Genomic DNA, 18,813 nt, shown 5'->3' on the forward strand with positions numbered 1-18,813 from the left:
GACCCAAATCTACTGCCTACCACCCCACCTCACCACGCCAACATACTACACCCCTTCTTTTCAGTTGAACTGACAGCCTTGACGTCCTTACTCTCAGCCCAAACCTTGGCTCATAACTGTCCCTCCTGGAACACCTTCTCCACTCCCCCATGCAGCCCAGTGTGGTCACCTCCTCTGTAGGCCCCTGGGCGAAACAGCCTTTGCCTCACTTTGAGCCCTGCCATGAGCCACTAAACTCTACTCAGCTCATTTCAGGCCCCATCCCACCCAGGGCTTGCTGAGGCTGAGGGAAGATTGGAGGCCAGGCTTCTAATCTCTCCACGCCCAAATCTTCAGCCAAATGTCCAGCAATCCCCCATAAACACCCCACCCAGAGATGATGTCCAGCTTAGGAGCCTTCTATCCAGCAAATGAGATGAACCATGAACATCAATAACTGGTTGCTCAGAGAGAAGCTGATCTGAGACTGGAGAGGTACAGAAAAGCTTGTACAAGCTCAGAGGAAACAGACCAGGGAGACAGAGAAAGAGAGCAAGGAAAAGACTGGGGGTGGGGGCGCAGATGAGGGGGATAAGCAGGAAGAGTCCTCAGACACTCAAGGACAGAGAAATGGACGCCAAGGGGAAAGAGAAACTGAGAATGAATGGAGGGAAGTAACTTTGAACTGGAGCCTAGAAGTGGGGAGGTGAGGGGATCCTAGGGCTCTGGAAGACCTCCAACAGACCTGCTGGGCTCCCCATTTCAAAGGCCTGCTCTTTGGTGTACTGTGGCTACTTGAGGCTGCTGTGAGAATAAGGATTGGTTGTAAAGGCCTGACTCCAACTGAGGAGGCCAAAATGGATGCTGCGTGAGGAGCTAGCCCTTGACCACCAGATCATCATGATGTCATCCTGGCCATGTGTCATGGTTCTGTAAAAAACTGCCATTGCACCTTCCCTCTGGTAAACGTCTGCTCAGACATGCCAGCGCTGCGCTGTCCACTAACAGCCCTGGGCTCTACCGCTCCCCGCTGGGCCTCCCCACTCTCAGCAGGCTCAGGAAGCACCGAGGGGGACAGACAGAGTACACACTCCCACCTCTGCCAGAGCCTTTTGCTGTGCTCACCATTGGCCCAGCCCCCCAGCACAAGGCCAGCCTCCCTCAGGCAGCTCTGTGAGGACTTCCGGGCAGTGGACCTCAGCAAGAGCAGGCCAGATTCCACCCCCCACTCCAGTTGTCCCTTCTCCCCAAACATCCCCTCCCCCAAAGGGCCCAGCCCAGACAACCTCTAATCCTCTGTCATCTGACCCAGCTCCACCCTAAATTAGCTCTGCCCAGGCACCCTACTGAGGACCAAAAATGGACAGTGTCATTTATAGAGGGTCCAAGAAGCCAAACACAATGAGAAGATGATCTCATGGTGCCCACGGCCTGAGCTCCAGGCACACACTCTGTACTCCAGGCACTCTGGAGGTAGCTGGGAACTGGGAAGTGAGCAGCAATGGTACCATGCTGGCGGGCAGACCCTGGAGACCCTTCCCACATATTCTCATGTCCTCCCCACACCAGGCCCAGAGGCCAGAGTACATTACAACCATAGCTCCACGCCAGCCAGACCCACAAGCACCCCGCTACCCACTGCCCTGGGCTCAGCCCAGGATCAGGCACAGGACATATATCCAGGCAGGATTTGCTGAAGAAGGGAAGGCAAAGGAGCACACATCATGAATCAGCCCACCCACAGGCCAAAGTAAGGGCTCCCAAGCCAAACCCCCAAATGCCCTTGTTCATTCATAAACAGTCACTCAGGCACCTGTGGGGACCTGGTGAATGCCCCATCCCTCAGGGAGCACCCAGAGCAGTGGTAGAGGCAAGCAGGTGGATGGGTTTCCCAAGCCAGGACCCATAGAGAGACACACTGAGCTGGGGGACAGGAGGGCTGGTTCCATAGGCACCAGAGAGCAAGCTTTCTTTGACCACACTGTCGCCCTCTGATTCCTGACAGACTGAGCCACGGCTTGGCCCTGCTCAAGAAATGCCTTCCTATGGCAACTAGATAACTGGAATCGCTTGGTTACTCACTGATTTGACAGGGGCAGGTGGGGTGGGGGCAGGCGTGCCTGTGAGACCACTGTATGCAGTCCTGATACCACCAGAAAGTGCTGGGAGGCAGCCAGGTCACAGCACCCAGGCTGTGACTCTGAGCTGCAGGAGGGGAAAGGGGAGAGGTCCCTGTGGGTTGAGGCATCAGACTTCCTGGGAAGGGGTACTCAGCTAGGCCAACAAGGGAGGGGACAAAAGGAAAGCTGCCTTCTGAGATAGCCAGGAAACCTGTTGTGCTGCTCTGGCTTCTGAAGGGGGATGGTCTCCTAACCAGTGCCTCACCAGCAGCACTAAGCTGCTCCAGTTCCATGAAGCCAAGGCTTGGATAGGGACAGCCCTTGTGCAAGGCCAGCATCCACAGCTGACCAGCTGTCAGCCAACTGCCTGAGGCCACAGAACAGGAGCTGAAGAGTGGATGGGGTGGGGGGGGGCAGCTCAGTGGGGTCAACGATGACATACATATTGCCACTTACATGGAAGAGACATAGCCCAGGCCTACTGCCCCTATAATTACTGAAAGATGCTGTTGCAGTGACAAGGCAACCAGGGAAAAAGGGACACTGCAAGAGCAAAGGGGAGTCAGGGAGTAGGACCTCCTTGGAGTGGGGGCCGGGACCTGTCTCAGCTAACCCTCTGCTTCCCATTCATCTTCTGGCCCCTTAGGAACAGGAAGCAGGCTTAGACCCGGAGCTGCTGGCTCCAGGCACCTAAATGGATTACCCCCGTCACTGGAGGGGAGTAATGTGGGGGAGAAGGCAGCAGATCTGCCCCCCACCAACCTGGTAAACAGAAGCCTTCCCAGCACCCCGCTGCCTATCTATGGGGCTGTAATCCGTCCTCCCACTGTGGGGGTTGGAGAGGACAGCTGGGGCAGGCCAGATCTGCAGCTTGGCTGAGGGCCCAGCCACCCACCTCCTCAGCCCGGGACCACCAGGATGAGCATCAGGACTCTGACTGAAGGAGGCGTGGGGAAGCTCTAGCCGATGCACCCCCTCCATCACGTGACTGCATCCTTAGGGAGCCCCCAGGTCCCAGCTGCAAAAGTCATTGTTTATAAACAGCCACAATCCTAGCAAGGGAAGGCCTGCGGTCCCTGGGGTCCCAATCTGCCGCGCGTTCCGCGGGCGGGGGTAAGGGGAGGGCAGAGGACAGAGTTGGGGGGCACAACTTGCGAGGGGAGGACTGGGGGCCACCCCGGCAGCCTAGATTCTGCAATCTCAGATTTCAGAGTCCGAGTGGGTAGGGGAAGTGGCGTCAGCAGCTGGCGTGATCCAATGCAATAAACCAGAGGTGGCTTAGGATAGAACGCCGAGCCGGTGCGAACCCCCACCCCAGTCTTGCGTCTCCTGAACAGCCAGGGCACCGCGGGAAGCCGGGCTCCATCCCCCGCCGGCGGCTAGCTGCTTTGGGAGCTCCGGCTCACGTTTCCCGCGGCGCCCTCCACGCCCCTGCAGCCTGCATCCCCTCCCCAAAGCCGGGGCCACCACCCCTCCCCCGCCGCCGGAAACGCGAAGCCCCCGAGGGGTGCGAAGCTCTGCTCCCCGGAGCTTCCAGGCCGCTAGCACCCTTCGGGAAAGGAAACCCAATCCTCTCGCGGCCGGCGGGGAAATGGAGGCTGGCGAGAGGAGGGCACGGCTGCCGCCAGCAGCGCCCAGAGACCTGCAGCAAACGTGCGGGCGCCCGGGCCGAGGGGCAGCCTCGGGATTCCCCAAGCAAGGCGGCCCCAGGAACAAGGGGCAGGCCGCTCTCCGCGCGCCGCCGGCCTGCAGGGCCCGCGGGGACCTGGACGGCCGGAGGCGCCAATTCGTCCCAATCCTCCTGGCCTTCGGCCTCTAGGACACAGTTAGCCTGGACCTCAAGCGCCCGAGGAGAGCGTGGGCCGCTCCTCTGCAGAGGTGCGGCGAAGATACGAAGTAGCCCCGCGGGGGGAGGGGGAGGACAGCTGCGCCCTCTTCTGCCCCGCCGCGGTGCGGGTTGGGGCGGGGGGGTGGGGGGCAGATGACGCGGATCGGAGAGGGCGCTCAGAGCTCGGAGCGCGCAGCCCAAGGACCTCCGAAGGCCCTCGGCAGCGGTCGTCCAGAGATGACAGCACCAGACTCCGGTGCGGGATTGGGGCAGCTGTCCGGGTCCACCGGGCTGCCGGGTCTCCGGTTCGCTCACCTTCTCCTGCGCGCGGGTAAGCTTCTTCTGCACGTTGCTGGCAATCTTTCCCGCCGTCACCCCCTTGCTGCCCATCTCTGCCATTGTGCCCTGGGCCGCGCCCGGTGGCTGGCACCGAGCTTCCAGCCCCGGCTGCGGGCCCCGGTCCGGCTCCACGCCGCGCACTAGATAGCCGAGTCGACTGACGGAGGCGGAGCGTGCGCCGGGCGAGCGAGCGAGCGACGCGGGGACCGAGGGAGGGACGGACAGAGGGAGGGGGGAGGGGAAAGGCCGAGCCTGCGGCTGCGGTCAGCACCCCCACCCGCCCCGCCGGACAAGACACTGCCTTTTAAAGGGCCCCTCCGGCGCGGGAAGAGCGAGGCGCTTAGGGAGGGAGCAGCGAGCACGTGCGCGGGGGGTTTCGGCGAGCGGGACTCCGGAGACGTTCTAGTGACACCGCCTCGGGGCGGAGACTAATACGCTAGTTCTGGATCCCGCGCCGCCACGAGCCCGGTTCTCCTTCTGAGTAGTCACCTCCCGCAGCCCAGGAAAGGAGGACAGATGGAGGAGAAGAGTGCTTTAAAAAAGCAGAGAGAACGTGCGGTCATTGGCGCGCCTCCCTGGAATCCGAGAACCCCCTCTCTTTCCCGGGGCTACTTTGGCCCGGCACTAGACTCTCGGCCTCCTCGGGTCCCGCAGACTCACCGGTCTCCACCTGGGTTATCTGAGCGCCTCTGGGACAGGTTCATATCTCTGTCCCTGGAGCCTAGTCCCTTAGTCCCATGCTAACCAGGCACTCAGCCTTCAAGTTTGCTTATAATCATTACGATTTTAACAACAACTTGACATTACTGAGGGCTCACTATGTGCTTGCAGTCTGCTAGGTGCCTCCTCGACAGGCCTTATTCAGTCTCCATGACGGCCTTATGAGGTAGGTGCTATTATTAAAATGCATTTTAATAGAATAATAGAATTATTATTCCCATTTTATGAACGAGGCACAGAGAGGCTTGGAACCAGATATCTGACTCTATATCCCAGACTCTCAACCACTATATCCTGCGTGTCCCCTCTTGCTTGCTGGAAGAAAAATGGTTAACGATCATTATTTAAAGAGAAGATAAGGTTACTGCTAACCAGCTTTGCCAACAGACCGATGACACTTATTCAACATGAATAAATATATATTGAGTCTACTAATCTCACCCACACCCCTCCCCAACTAAAATGGAAGGATGCCACAGCTCTTTGCTGCCTTAGGTTTCTCAAGGATTGTGGGCTGAATTGAATGGAGAAAAGAGTGAGTCCTTGAGGCCCTCCTGAGAAGGAGGAGGACTAGACCTGTCAGTGCATCTACAGGAGCCAAGGCAGGGGTCCCTGGGAGCAGGAAGGGCTCTTGCAGACCATAACCCAAGCCCCCTATAGGATTGGAGATACAGGTCTAGGAAGAAGAGTTTCAGCCTGGATTCCTTCTTCCCTCCACCTGGTAGACTCCCCTGCAGTCTCTCTAACTATTCCTGGTTCTTCCCAACTGCTCAGCACCTATATTTGAAGATCTTAAACAGCCCTCCCTCCTGGCCTATTATTATTCCTATTTTGCAGAAAGATAGACTGAGGCTTTGCAGCTGCTAAAGGTCACAACAGAGAAGCAGAGATCCAGACCTAGGCCCTCCTGTTCTAAAACCCCCAGGTGATACATTGAACTGCTTCCCAGAAAAAAAGCTGGAAAGAAAAGCATTTTGTCAAAATTATTATAAACTCATGCCCAATTCATGAGTTACAAAAACAAAACCTAAATAGCACAGCCTGAGTTTTAAAGAAGCTTTCTCCTAAAAGCTCAACATGCTTTCACCTCACAGTCTCTCTCCTCCTCATTTTGTTTGTCATTTTTCTAACCATTCTCTAAGAGCAATTACTTCCAGCACTCCTTTGAGGAAAAGAGGAAATGAGCAGAAGTCAAATCCTATTACAGTCAGCCCCCGGGAACAGTGGGAGTCTGCTGCGCTGGACTTTGGTATTTTGAAATATCACTTGACAAAAAATTGGAAGCAACTAAAATGGTTATCAGGATAGAGTCAGCTAGAAAGCACAGGGACCATTAGGGGATCATTTTAAACAACCATTACAAAGATTGTGTAGCAACATGAAAATACAGTTTACAGTATAATTATGAGTGAAAAGAAGATAGGACATTCTGCATGCACTATCCTTGCGACCACATAAAAATAAATATAAATGTTCATGACCAAAGATTCAAAAGAACCAGGCATAAAAGAGATAGATGTGTCAAGGTCAAAGCATTGTGGCTGATTTTTTCCTCTTAATTTCCTAAATATTCTGTAGTATTCTATATTGCCTTCATAACTAAAACACATACACGGCTCTGTTTTTACAGAAGGTAATTCTTTATTTGATCTCTAGATTAGAAAGACTTCTAAGCACAAAAGCATTGAAATCAAAAATGCTACTTTGGCGGTATATAAAAATTAAAACTTTTTCAACTTCAAAAAATACCATCAATACATAAAATAAAAGTTTGGAAGGAAATGCCAAGGGATAGGAATGTAGGAGATTTTTACTTTCTTTACAATTTTCTATTGTGTCTGGGTTTGTTTGTTTGTTTGTATGTTTGTAGTAGCCCATTGTTTTTACTTTGGGGGGGGAAGCCATTTCCATTTTGAAAAGAAATTTAACATAAAAAATTAAAGCATGAGAAACTAGGGAAATATTTTTGAAAAGAAAATAGAACTCTTATAATTCATAAGAAAAACATTAAGATCCCACTATACAAATGAGTGGATGATACAATGTACAATTCACAAAATTGAAGATTTAAATCCTCAATAAATAGGTTTTAAAAGTTCAATCTTTCCAGAAATAAAAACGTTCATTAAATCAATGAGATACCATTTCTGAATCCACTTTCATCAACTCAGCAAATCATTTCTTCAAATACTTTCCTTAAAAGCAAAGAGATAGACACTCACTACTGCTTCCGAGAGTAACCTTTAAAGAATTTCTGGAAAGCAATCTTGTAATATGTATTAAGAATCATCAAAATATCCATATTCTTCAACACTAGAATCTCAAGTCAAAAAAAAATTCAAAATTTTTTTAATCACACAGATGTTAATCACGTTCATTATAATTTGTACAAAACTGAAAACATACAAATGTGAGCTATACTACTATTGTTATTCGTGTTCACTCACTCCCTCAGTCTGCAAGCATTTCTGAGCACCTACTAAGTACCAGCCCTGGGCTCATGCTGCAGAAACAGCAGTGGGTGAAATAAAGTCTTTTTTTGGGATACTTCCCTATGTGGGGAGGGGATGGGGAGTCTGGGAGGGATTGAGGCTCTTTGAAAGGGTGATCTGAAGACCTGAAGTCAACATTGACAGGAGAACAGGGAGGGATCCTGGTGCCTAGCAGGGTTCTCAACTGTCAAGACAGAAAGAAATGACCAGACAAGGAAATGTCCAGCAAATTATCAGCCTATCTTTCCTTCTTCCCCTTCAACATCCCAGCCTCCCAGCACTGCACCCCTCTGGCTCTCCACAGTGGAGACCACCGGGCCTCCTGTCCATCCCCACCCCCTCCAGACACCTGCAAAAGGCCTATTACTACCTGTAATTAACTAAACTACAGTATAGCTATACATAAGATGTTTACCAAAACGATAATGCTCATGCAGTTTTTCATGATTGGGAAGTGTGTTGTCAACAATAAAGCGAGATATTAAATTGCATAACAGTATAGTGCCAACTGCTGTCGAAATGTGGTTGTTATCGCTGGGTGAAACAGTTCAAGGCAAGAGGTTTTTTTTTCTTCTTTTTATTTTCCAAATTTTGCACATGTACTATTTTTGTAATCAGAAATAAATGCTATTAAAAATACAAATATTTGCATTAAAATGAGGAAACTGTCCCCTGAGACTCTACTCGGGCTACCACAATGTGGCAGAGTAGAAAGAGAAAGCACAGAGTGTGTGCTGTGCCTGTCCACCTCTGTGTCTGAACTGTGAAGTCTGGGAAAGTGATTTTTCAAACCATGAAAAACTCAGACAAGCGAATGGGCAGTATTCGTTTCCCTTGGAGAGAAAAGAGCACCACCCCATGTTTTCCTTCTATCCTTCAAGAATTGAGTAAGAGGCTCTGAGCTGGCACTATGACTACTATCATCATCATAATCATCATTCTGTCTTAAACAGCAAGATCTTTTTGTTTATACTTTTTTGACCATCAGAATAATTCTTTGTTTAACAGCAGTAGGACTTTTTGCCATTCTTTTATAGGTGGAGACTTGGAGAACACAGGTCTACCCAGAAGACACACAGCTGACATCACTTAGCATCTAGCCATCTTCAAAACCAGAACAGACCAGCTTCACACCTCTATCCTGGGCCCGCGGGCCTCATCTCTTAGAGAAGGGAGATCCAGGAGAATCTACAGGCAGAACCAGAGAGGATTGGTCTTTCTAGAAATGTTATTTTAGGACAGCATATGTGTGACATGGTGTCCAAGAAGGGCCCTCTGACAAATTTTCCTCACTCCCTCTTACATGTAAAATGCCACCACCATGATATTGTGAGACAGACCTGGAGTCAGAAGTCAGCTTCTCCATTTACCACTTTTCCATTCTTGGCTACATTATTTAAATTGTTCAAGCCTCATCTGTAATATGGTGGAGGGTGAGGGAAGGTAAATTACACTCTTTAAATTATTGTGGAAATAACAATATCTATAAAAGCTCCTGGAATATTAGAAGTGATTCTATAAATGGTGGCTATATAGTAGATTGCAAATGCTATAAATTTGGCCTGCCCAGCTAATTGTCCTACTTTCTTTAGGAATTCCTTCCTTGTTTGGGGTGGCTTGAGATAGTCTTATCCCTTGCACCATGTGTACATAGCGCAGGTGAGACATTCACTGCAGCCATAACAATTGGCTCAAAGATGAGCACATGACCCAAACAGAGCCAATAAGAGCCTTCCCTGGGCTTGAAGGGATGTGTGCTTGTAGGACACAGAAGTTCCTCTTTCCCCCAGAGTTGCTAATATGGGAGGACGTAGATCTAGAATCACCAGCGGCCAGTGTGCCCACCATGTGAAAGATTCTGCCTCAAAGATGAAGTCAACAAAAGTTGAGAGTTGGAGAGATGGGGACAGAGGGAGAAACAGAGACAGAAAGAGAAAGACACAACAGTATTGTTTGAGAACTTGTTCCAATCGGGACATCTGAGCACCTAGATTGAGGAGTAGGAGTTGAGAGTAAAGGTAGGAAGGGAGGCTAAGGTCATGCAGTTCACAGTCTGTGTTCAAATTGGTGCTGACCACTGCACCTGTCCGTTCTTCCAGGCCTGTCCATCTGTTCTCTACAGGATCCTTGCAGAGATGGGAGGGTGACGCTCCAGAAGACCTTCTGAAAGGAGATATGTCCCTAAGCTTTGCCTCCTGGCTTCCAAACCTGCTGATCCAGATGTTCAGCTCCCATCTTGATCCAGTTTAACCATGCCTTGCAGAAGTGACCTAGGGAGTAGGCCAGTCACAGGGCCACCAAGTACCTCCAGGATGTTTCCAAGGCTTCCAGGAAACAAGGTTTCCAGCAAAAACCAGTTGTTTTCTTTTGCTACCAGCAAACAAAACCTCTCCAAGAGCAAAAAAAAAATAATAATAATTAAGATGATTGACTTCTCTGGTGAACTGTGTATGGTCTCCGGTGTTGCCGAAAGGTAGTAGACTGAGAAGATGACAACAACATAGGCTTCAGACCAGAAGACCTTAGCTCTGTTGTTATGAGTTGTGTGATCTTGGGCCAGTCACTGCCTGCTCCTTTTACATGTAGCAATAATACCACCAGGCAAGGCTGTTGTTAAAGACCAGAGGTAGCTCTGACCGTCCTTGACCCAGGATCTAGTTGCCCGGGTAGATGGTAGTTACTCTTATGATATCCTGTCCTGAAGGTCAGGAATAGTGTCTCTTAGTTAATCTGGTTTTTGGCCTCTTTGCTGGTGAGACACAGTAGGCTAACCTTTGCCAGCTTCACCGATGGGTAAATAGAGATGCAAAAAAGCGAACTGTCCAGTACTCCTTCAGAAAATCACTGTTGAGTTCCTTGGGAAGTGAGATTCCAGCATCTAGAAGTAGTCACTGGAAATTTCCTATAATTAGCTTTATCTATGAAAAATAAATGGTTTACTAAATAAAGTGCAGTGACAAGATTGCATATGTATGTGCTTGCCTTTCTTACACACCTAGAAACACCCCCCCAAAAAGTTATTCTGTAATAGTGGGGCAAAGGCACTCTGGGATCCAATTCCTAACTCTGACAATTAGTGAGGGTGCACCTACTGTGTTCCTCCTGGCCTGGTGATGAACAGAGTTGGGGGAAGAGGTTATGCTCTTTGGGGGGCAAAGAATAATTTCTTGCTCAGACCCCAACTTGAGAAATGACAACCCCCTACATAGAATCATTGTTGCCTTTGAGTGGACATGATGCTCTTTTTGAGAACCACAGCCTCCAACTAAGGCTCCTGGCTGGCAGAGATTGGGTCTGGTAAACTCTGACATGAGGCCAGGCACAGATCAGGCACTCAGCAAATGTATGCTGAATGTTGCCACTGCAACTGGCTCTGGGTGTAGTCCACCGAAGATCAGGGAAGGCGTTCAGAACCCCAGAGTGGAGAACCTACCCAGATCTGGTGTCTCATAAGTGGGCTAGCTGCATTCAAAGTCACTTTGTCTTTTCACATGTATCCCTCCCTTGTCACCTCCTCTCTCTCTTACAGGTGCTGCATTAAGCACAGGAATGGTGTTATGGTTTTATAAGTCATTGGCCATGCTAAATACACTTATTTCCTGCTGACCTGTATTACTTCTAAAGCCAGCTTCTACCACCTCAGGCTAGTTCCTGGCCCCCCAGAGCTGGTGGAAGAACTGAGGACATGGCTGAGCTCTGCCTGGTGGACCTCTGGATGCTGGGTGCAGCAGGGCAGACAGATACACATTCACAGAGTGCAGGTGGCCAGCATCACTCTTGCAATGAAATCATGTTTCTCACATTTTACATTTTACAGAGAAGGACAAAGAACATAATAATAGTTTTTGTTCATTCTAAGTAAACATCTGACAATGTCCAATTCAATGGGCTCTGCCCCCTAAACACAACAGTTCTTCCTTAAATAAAAAATGAATGCAAATATGTGCATATATAGGTAGTGGGGTAGATCTCAATCCACAGTCTTGGCTGTGCAAGAAATAATTGACTTCCTTTACTCTTCTCTCTCAAAGCCTTATTTTACTGCCAAATCACTGCCGCGCTCTGCTCCTATTTCTTCAGACTTAGAAGGCTCTGGTTCCCACAGTTGTCTTCTGGCCTCTTTCATCCACCACAGCATACTCTTTCCCATCTCTCTCCAGTCTGGAGTCCATGCGTCACCCACACAGTTGTGTCACAGGTCTGTTCCAGGATGGGGAAAAATATCCTAAATCCCTCATAATCAGGTTTTGGGATACCCAACTTTGGTGGCCTCTCAGGCTGGTGGGCAGACATAAGGAATCATTTTGCTTCTCCCCCTATGTTGGGGCCACAGGTATAACCCTCTCTGGACTCCTTAGGCCCACCACTCACAGGATGGCAGAGTTTCTCCTGCTTTCTGCCATGACTGTTGTACTCTGCTTTCAGATTCTTTCAAAACTGGTTGGGATTCCCTCATTTGCCCTGTCTCAGTGTCAGGGCCAGAGCCTTTCTCAAGAACCTGAGAGTGTCCACATTCTCCACTTCTCTGATGTACCACCATAAGAATAGCTTTCCAATCTGACAAGAGGAAGACTTGCTCTAGACTAACTCATCAGGTTAGTCTGCTGGCTTAATAAACATGTCCAGGCTTTTCAAAGTCAAAAGTCAAGAATTTGATCCATTCCTTGAGGCAGTGAAAGCAGAGAGCTCATCTGTTTGAACCAGGCAGGGTAGGGGGTAATAGAATATGCTGATGGGAGAAGCCATGGTTACTATTTCAAATACTGTACTGTGTATATCATATATATACTTTATATATAAACATAGTTTATGTAAACCTCACTGTAAACATGAAATAGAGAGATATTTTGTACAATCTAACAAGGCCCCAGCACAGTCAGCCTGTCAGGGCAGAAACAAAGGCTGCTGAGAGTGAATCTGCCTTCTAGGCCATGAAGCTGCCTCCTCAGTGTGAACTGGGAACTTAGCTGGCTGGCCGTGGACACTGGGGGTACCAAGGGGAGAATATTGCAGGTCCCTGCCCTCAGGAGTCCTCAGTCTGGAAGGAGACAGATAATGCTGAATGAACTACCCATAGTAGATGATCATCTGTAGCATAAGTGTTGCTTGTTGCCAAAACTTACACAAGTGGGGAGAAACCTGAACAAGGATAGATATTTTGAACTGGCTTTGAATTATAGGCACACAAACGTAGACACCTTTGAGGGAAAGCTGCCTCATACCTATAGCCATGGGACTAATACCTGGGATCTTTACTAACTGCAGCTGCAGCTCCCTAGTGGTAGAGAAGTCCCAGCAGGAACATCTTGATATACCCATTCAAAAAGCCTGACCCTCATACAAGTCATCTACAGAAACAAGACATCTCCAAGTGGTGAGCTTAAAGAATGCTATGCTGTAGCCCAAGGCTGGGCCCACTCTACCCCAGAGTCCAGGAGGGGACAGTTTAGCAGCTAGAAGGAAGTAGAAATGTGTTCCAGGAATTCCTGGGGGGCCTGGCCTGGTCTCTGGAAACATTATAGCTGCACAGCCGTGGTTAACTCTGCCCCTCCAAGACTGCTTCCCTCTGAACCCTCTTCCTCAGGCCCATAGTCTTCCCTCCTTCAGGCCTCCCACCCTGCTGGCTGGATCCTGACCCTTCCCCTCCAACCTGCCTTTTCTGCTGTTATTCTGACCATATCTCTCTCCTGCCTTTCACTAGCTCCCAGATTTTAGAAAAAAATCCTAAATACTTTAGATTAATACACAGTCCTCTGATGACTCGGCTCCCATCTACCTCTGTACTGTCCTCTCCCTGCACTCCGAGGCTCAATCCAGCCCCAGTCCTTCCTGCCAACCCTCCAATTCTGGCCTTGGCACAAGCTGTTTCCTCTGCCTGACCAGTATCCCGTTCTTTGCCTAACTGGTTCTAGCTCATCTTTCTAGATCAAGTTTGAGAATCCTGCCATCCAAGAAGCCTCCCCAGGTCCACCAGGTGAGAACTCACAGCACTTATTCTACCTTAACTGTCCCTCTAAGGAACTTTATTCATCACCACATCCTCAGTGCCCAACAGCATCTGATGCATAATGTGCTCAAATGCTTTAGAGAAAGAGAGTGGGAGGGAGAGAGCAAGGAACATTATATTACTTGTCCCTTTTTCAACTATATGGAGCCTTCCTCTGCAGCAAGTGCTGCTGACTTCATCAGTACCTCAACTAGACAGCATCTGCACATATTCAGACTCAATCCCAGCCCCTCCCTACTCCCTCCCACCACCCACTTCCATGATTCTTATATTGGGCTTGTGGGCCCTGGAAGTGTATAAGGTATATCGAATGCGTACAAAGAGGTTCATGCACTCTATTGTAATTTTTTTCTGAATAAGTCTTTATTTTGCCACCATTTTTTCTTTACTTTTAATTCTGAAATAATGGCAAATTCATAGAAAGTTGCAAGATAGTATAGAGAGATGCCATGTACCCTCCACACTGTTTCCCCCAATGGTAACATCTTGTATAACTATAATACAATATCAAACGAGGAATTTTATATTGGTACAACATATGTGTATAGCTCTCTGTCATTTTATCACATGTGTAGATTCATATTAACTACCACCATGGTCAAGATACAGAACTATCCCAGCCTCACAAAGAACTCCCCGGTGCTACCCTTTCACAGTCACATCTCCCCTGCCAACACCATCACCATTCTTCAATGCTGGCAACCACTAATATGGTCTCCATTTACATAATTTTGCCATTTCAAGGATGTCATATACATAGAATCATAGAGTATGTCATGTTTTGAGATTAGCTTTTTCCTCGGTATTTTCAGTGCCCTAGAAATTCATCCCAGCTGTTGCATCAATCAACAGTTCATTCCTCGGTGTTACTGAGCAGTGTTCATGGCATGCATGGATGTTCTACACGTTGCTTAACTATTCACCTATTCAAGGGTATTTTGGTTGACTCCAGTTTTTGACTATTACAAATAAAATTGCTATGAGCAATTATGCACACGTTTTTGTTTCAATGTAAGTTTTTATTTATAAGATATGTTTTGTTTTTTTAAGAAACTGCCAAATGATTTTCCAGAGTGTCTGTACCATTTTATATTTCCACCAGCAAAGTATGAGAGACCCAGGCTTTCCACATCCTTACTAGCATTTGGTGTTGTTATTATTTTTCATTTCACCTTTTCTAATAGGTGTATAGTTGTGCCTCACCATGGTCTTCATTTGCATTTCCCTAATGGCTTCCGATGTTGAGCATCTTTTCTGTGCTTATTTTCCATCTATATATCCTATTCAGTGAGAGATTTCTTCTTGTCTTTTACATAGTTTCTAATTGGATGGCTTCTTTTTTCACTGTTGAGTTTTAAGAGCTCTTTATATTTTAGATAATACTCCTTTGTTGGAAAGTGGTTTGCAAATGTTTTCTCACAGTCTGTAGCTTGCCTTTTCATCCATTTAACAGGGTCTTTTGCAGAACAAAGACTTTTCATTTTGAAGTCCAATATATTCATTTTTTTTCTTTTAGAGATCTCGCTTTTGGTGTCATGTTTAAGAACTCTTCATCAAACCCTAGATCCCAAAGATTTTTCTCTATTTGCCTATATTATTTTCCTAAAAAGGTCCTTTGTCAAAAATCACTTGGCTATACTTGCATGGGTCTATTTCTGGGTTCTCTATTTTGTTCCAGTGATCTACATGTCTATTCCTATGCCAATACCACCTAGTCTTAATAACAGTAGCTATATAATAAGTCTTGAAAACAGAGTGGCTCCTCCTATCGTATTCTTTCTCAAAATTGTTTTAGCTATTATTATATTTAAAAATTTGACTGGCATTTGTCCCTAGTTCCTGGAAGAGAAATGAAATCCTTGAAATTTTCCGAGTAATAGGAGCATTTGTTTTTCATGAACCCCTGGAGATTTCTCCTGAGTTTATGCTAAGAGATGAAATGACTCAGGATGGGGCTGGTCACCAGAAAGACCAACCATGTGATTAGAAGGTTGAGACCTTGAGCCACATGATATCAGCCTGGCAACATCTGACCTCAGAGGAAACTGGGGGTGGGAGTGGGCTGACTGGAGATTGAGTTCAATCACATAGTCAGTGATTCAATACATAATGAAACTCCAGTAAAAACTCTGGACACTGAAGATTGGTAGATCTTCCTGGTTGGTAAGAACATTTATGTGCCAGGAAAACATTTATGTGATGTCCCTGATTCATGGGAAGAGGGCACAGAAGGTCCTCCATTCTCTCCCAGACCTTGTCCTATGTGTCTCTTAATTTGGCTGTTTGAATCCTTTATAATAAAACTGTAATCATAAGTTTAGCATTTTCTTGAGTTCTGTGAGGCATTCCAATAAATCATCAAACATGAGGAGGTCATGGGAATCCTAAATTTGTAGCCAGTTGGTCAGAAGTGCAAATGTGTTGAGACCTCACTTGTAGCTGGCATCTGAAGTGGGAGTAGTCTTATTGGGGACCATGACCTTTAATTTGTGGGGTCTGTACTAACTCCACGTGGTTAGTGTCAGAATTTTACTGCAGTACATCCATTGATATCAGAACAGTTGGTGTTGAAATGGAATACCTATCTTAGTTCCTTTGCCTTTCCTTTCCCTATAAATTTCAAGATATTGTTTAAATCTATAAAATGTCTTGCTGGAATTTTGATAGGAATTGCATTGTCTATCGATTAGGAGAGAACTGACATCTTTTCGATGTTGAGTCTTCCTATCCATGAACACTATATGTCTTTCCATTTATTTGGATCCTCTTTGCCTTCTCTCATCAGGATTTCCTACATTAGACATTCGTGTCACTTGCAAATAGGGTTATTTTATTTCTACCTTTCTTATCTATAGGACTTTAATTTCCTTTTCTTGACTTATTGCCCTGGTTAGATTTTCCAATATTATGTTGAATAGCAGTGGTAAGGGTGAACATTCTTGTCTGTTCCCAGTGTTAGAGGGAAAGCATTCAATCTTTCACCATTAAGTATAATGCTAGCAGTAAATTTCTTTTAGATATTCTTTATCAAATTGAGGAAGTTATCTCTATTCCTGATTTTCTGAGAGTTTTTATCATGAATGGGTGTTGAATTTTGTCAAGTTTTTTCATCAATTGATATGATCATTCAATTATTCTTCTTTAGACTGTTAATGTGATGGATTACATTGATTGATTTTTTAATATTGAACAAGCCTTGCCTCCCTGGAATAAATCCCACTTGGTCATGGTGTATAATTCTTTTTATATATCACTGAGTTGTATTTGCTAATATTTTTGTTAAGAACTTTTGCATCTACATATATGCTTCATATAATCTAAACATCTAACATTGGTATATTCTGAATTAATCATTCAAGGATGTATTTATTTGCAAGTCAAAGAACACTGGCTTAAACACATGAGTTTGTTCTCCTTATGCAGTAAGAATTCTTGAGAAAGGCAGTCTATGGCAGATACAATTGTTCAAGGATGTCATTAAGGACATAGTTCCCGTCCATCTTCTAGTAATAGTTTGTAAAATATTTATGTTCACAGCTGCAAGATGGCTGTTGCACCTTCATTTTAGTTAGGAAGAGAGGGACAAAGAGCAAAGGACTGAAGCTATATGCTCTCCAAATATATCCCTTGTAGAAAGGTTATCCAGAAGCCCCATTCAATGAATGACTTTTGTTTCATCCCATTAGGTCATGTGCCATACTAAACAAGAAGGCAATTTGGGAAAGTGAGTATTAAAGCAGGCACAGTGCTGTAATCAGTTTGCTGATACACTAGAATCATCAATGTAATCACCTTGATAGAAGGCAACCACCAATATCATCACCCTGGATTATCTACATGACCATATATATGTTTCCATTTAGAATAATACTGGCATCAAGTAAATTACTGTGTCTCATGCTAAATATAAAAGAATAGGCAGATTTTATATGTCAATATTAGTATCAAGTGAAGAGAAGGCCAAACAATTTCATTATGACCCATAAAAATGTTTGACAACATTTTGGGTAGAGGAAGTGGTTGGAAAATTGAGCCTTCTCGTGACACTGAGTTCTATGGGCATGCTGCACCTGAAAATTAAAACAGCAGCGAACGTTGGCATCCAACTGGTCATAGGCAAAGCATGATTTATTTTAATGTGATGAAGTAAAACAATATCCTTCATCACATTAAATTTATGTCGTTATTTTGATTTTATTGGGTTTTTTGTAACTTTTCCTAATGAATCTTACTCAGCCATAAGAAGAGGTGAAATACTGCCATTTGCGACAACATGGATGGACCTCGAGATAATCATGCTAAGCAAAATAACCCAGATAGAAAAAGTTGAAAATCACATGATATCATTTACATGTGGGATATAAACCTAAAAGCAATGAATGAACAGGACAAACAAACAGAGACTCATAGACATGGACAATAGACTAGTGGTTACCAGAGGGTAAGGGGTGGTGGGGAGCAGGGTGGTAGACAGGGTAAAGGGGCTCAAATATGTGGTGACAGAAAGAATTCTAACTATGGGAGGCGAACATACAATGTAAATATATATATGCCTTACTGTTAAAAAAATTGTAAGTTTTTTTTGATGCCTCCAGAGAATACTACTAAAGAGCATCATAAAATATATATATATATAATAAAATAAAAATAAAAACAATAAAACAATGAACACTCATATATCCCCTCACCTCAACACAACAGTTGTGAACACTTTGCCATGTACTATATATGTGGTAAAAAAAATTATAAATAAATATAATGTATATATATCGTATATAAACTATGTATAATATAATATATATAATGTATATATAATTTTAATATTATATATTAAATTTAATATATATGAAACATTTGAAAGTCAGTTGCAGATATCATGACAGTTTACTCCTGGAGACTGCATTGTGTATCTCCCAAGAATAAGAAATTCTCATAAATTTCACTACCTAAGAAACTTAACAGTAATATGTCTAATATCATGTAATATCCAATCCACAAAGACATATTTAGGGAGGAATGGTTGGCCTCAGCAGGGAGGGACAGAATTCAATTAAAGTTGGCACATCGCATTGGTTGCTAGGACATTTTAGTCCATTTTGAACAGCCCCTCACCTTTTGAGGGATGTGATATTGCCTGTTTGAAGAAACCAGGTCAGTTGGCTTATAGAACATCCTGTATTCCAAACTGTATTTCCTTGGAGTTTGGTTTGACTTGTTCCCCTGGGCTTACTATAAACTGGAAGCTAAATCTCACCACACTCCAGCAGGCTCACTTGACCTGTGATGCTGTGTACTTCACAACAGGAGGTACCCAATATCAGCTGATCC

General features: G+C 45.8%; 1 protein-coding gene across 1 annotated transcript in view; it reads right to left on the reverse strand.

Annotated features, from left to right (window-relative positions):
- The window catches only part of BIN1 (bridging integrator 1), a 55,100-nt gene extending 50,451 nt beyond the window's left edge, over nt 1-4,649 (reverse strand). Inside the window, exon 1 of the mRNA XM_023532685.1 lies at nt 4,243-4,649. Coding sequence (XP_023388453.1) covers nt 4,243-4,326 — 84 coding nt within the window. The 5' untranslated portion in view covers nt 4,327-4,649. The remainder of the gene's footprint in view (nt 1-4,242) is intronic.
- Between the last annotated feature and the right edge of the window lie 14,164 nt (nt 4,650-18,813).

This window comes from Pteropus vampyrus, unplaced genomic scaffold, assembly GCF_000151845.1.
Source record: "Pteropus vampyrus isolate Shadow unplaced genomic scaffold, Pvam_2.0 Scaffold87, whole genome shotgun sequence".
Classification (NCBI taxonomy): Eukaryota; Metazoa; Chordata; class Mammalia; order Chiroptera; family Pteropodidae; genus Pteropus; species Pteropus vampyrus.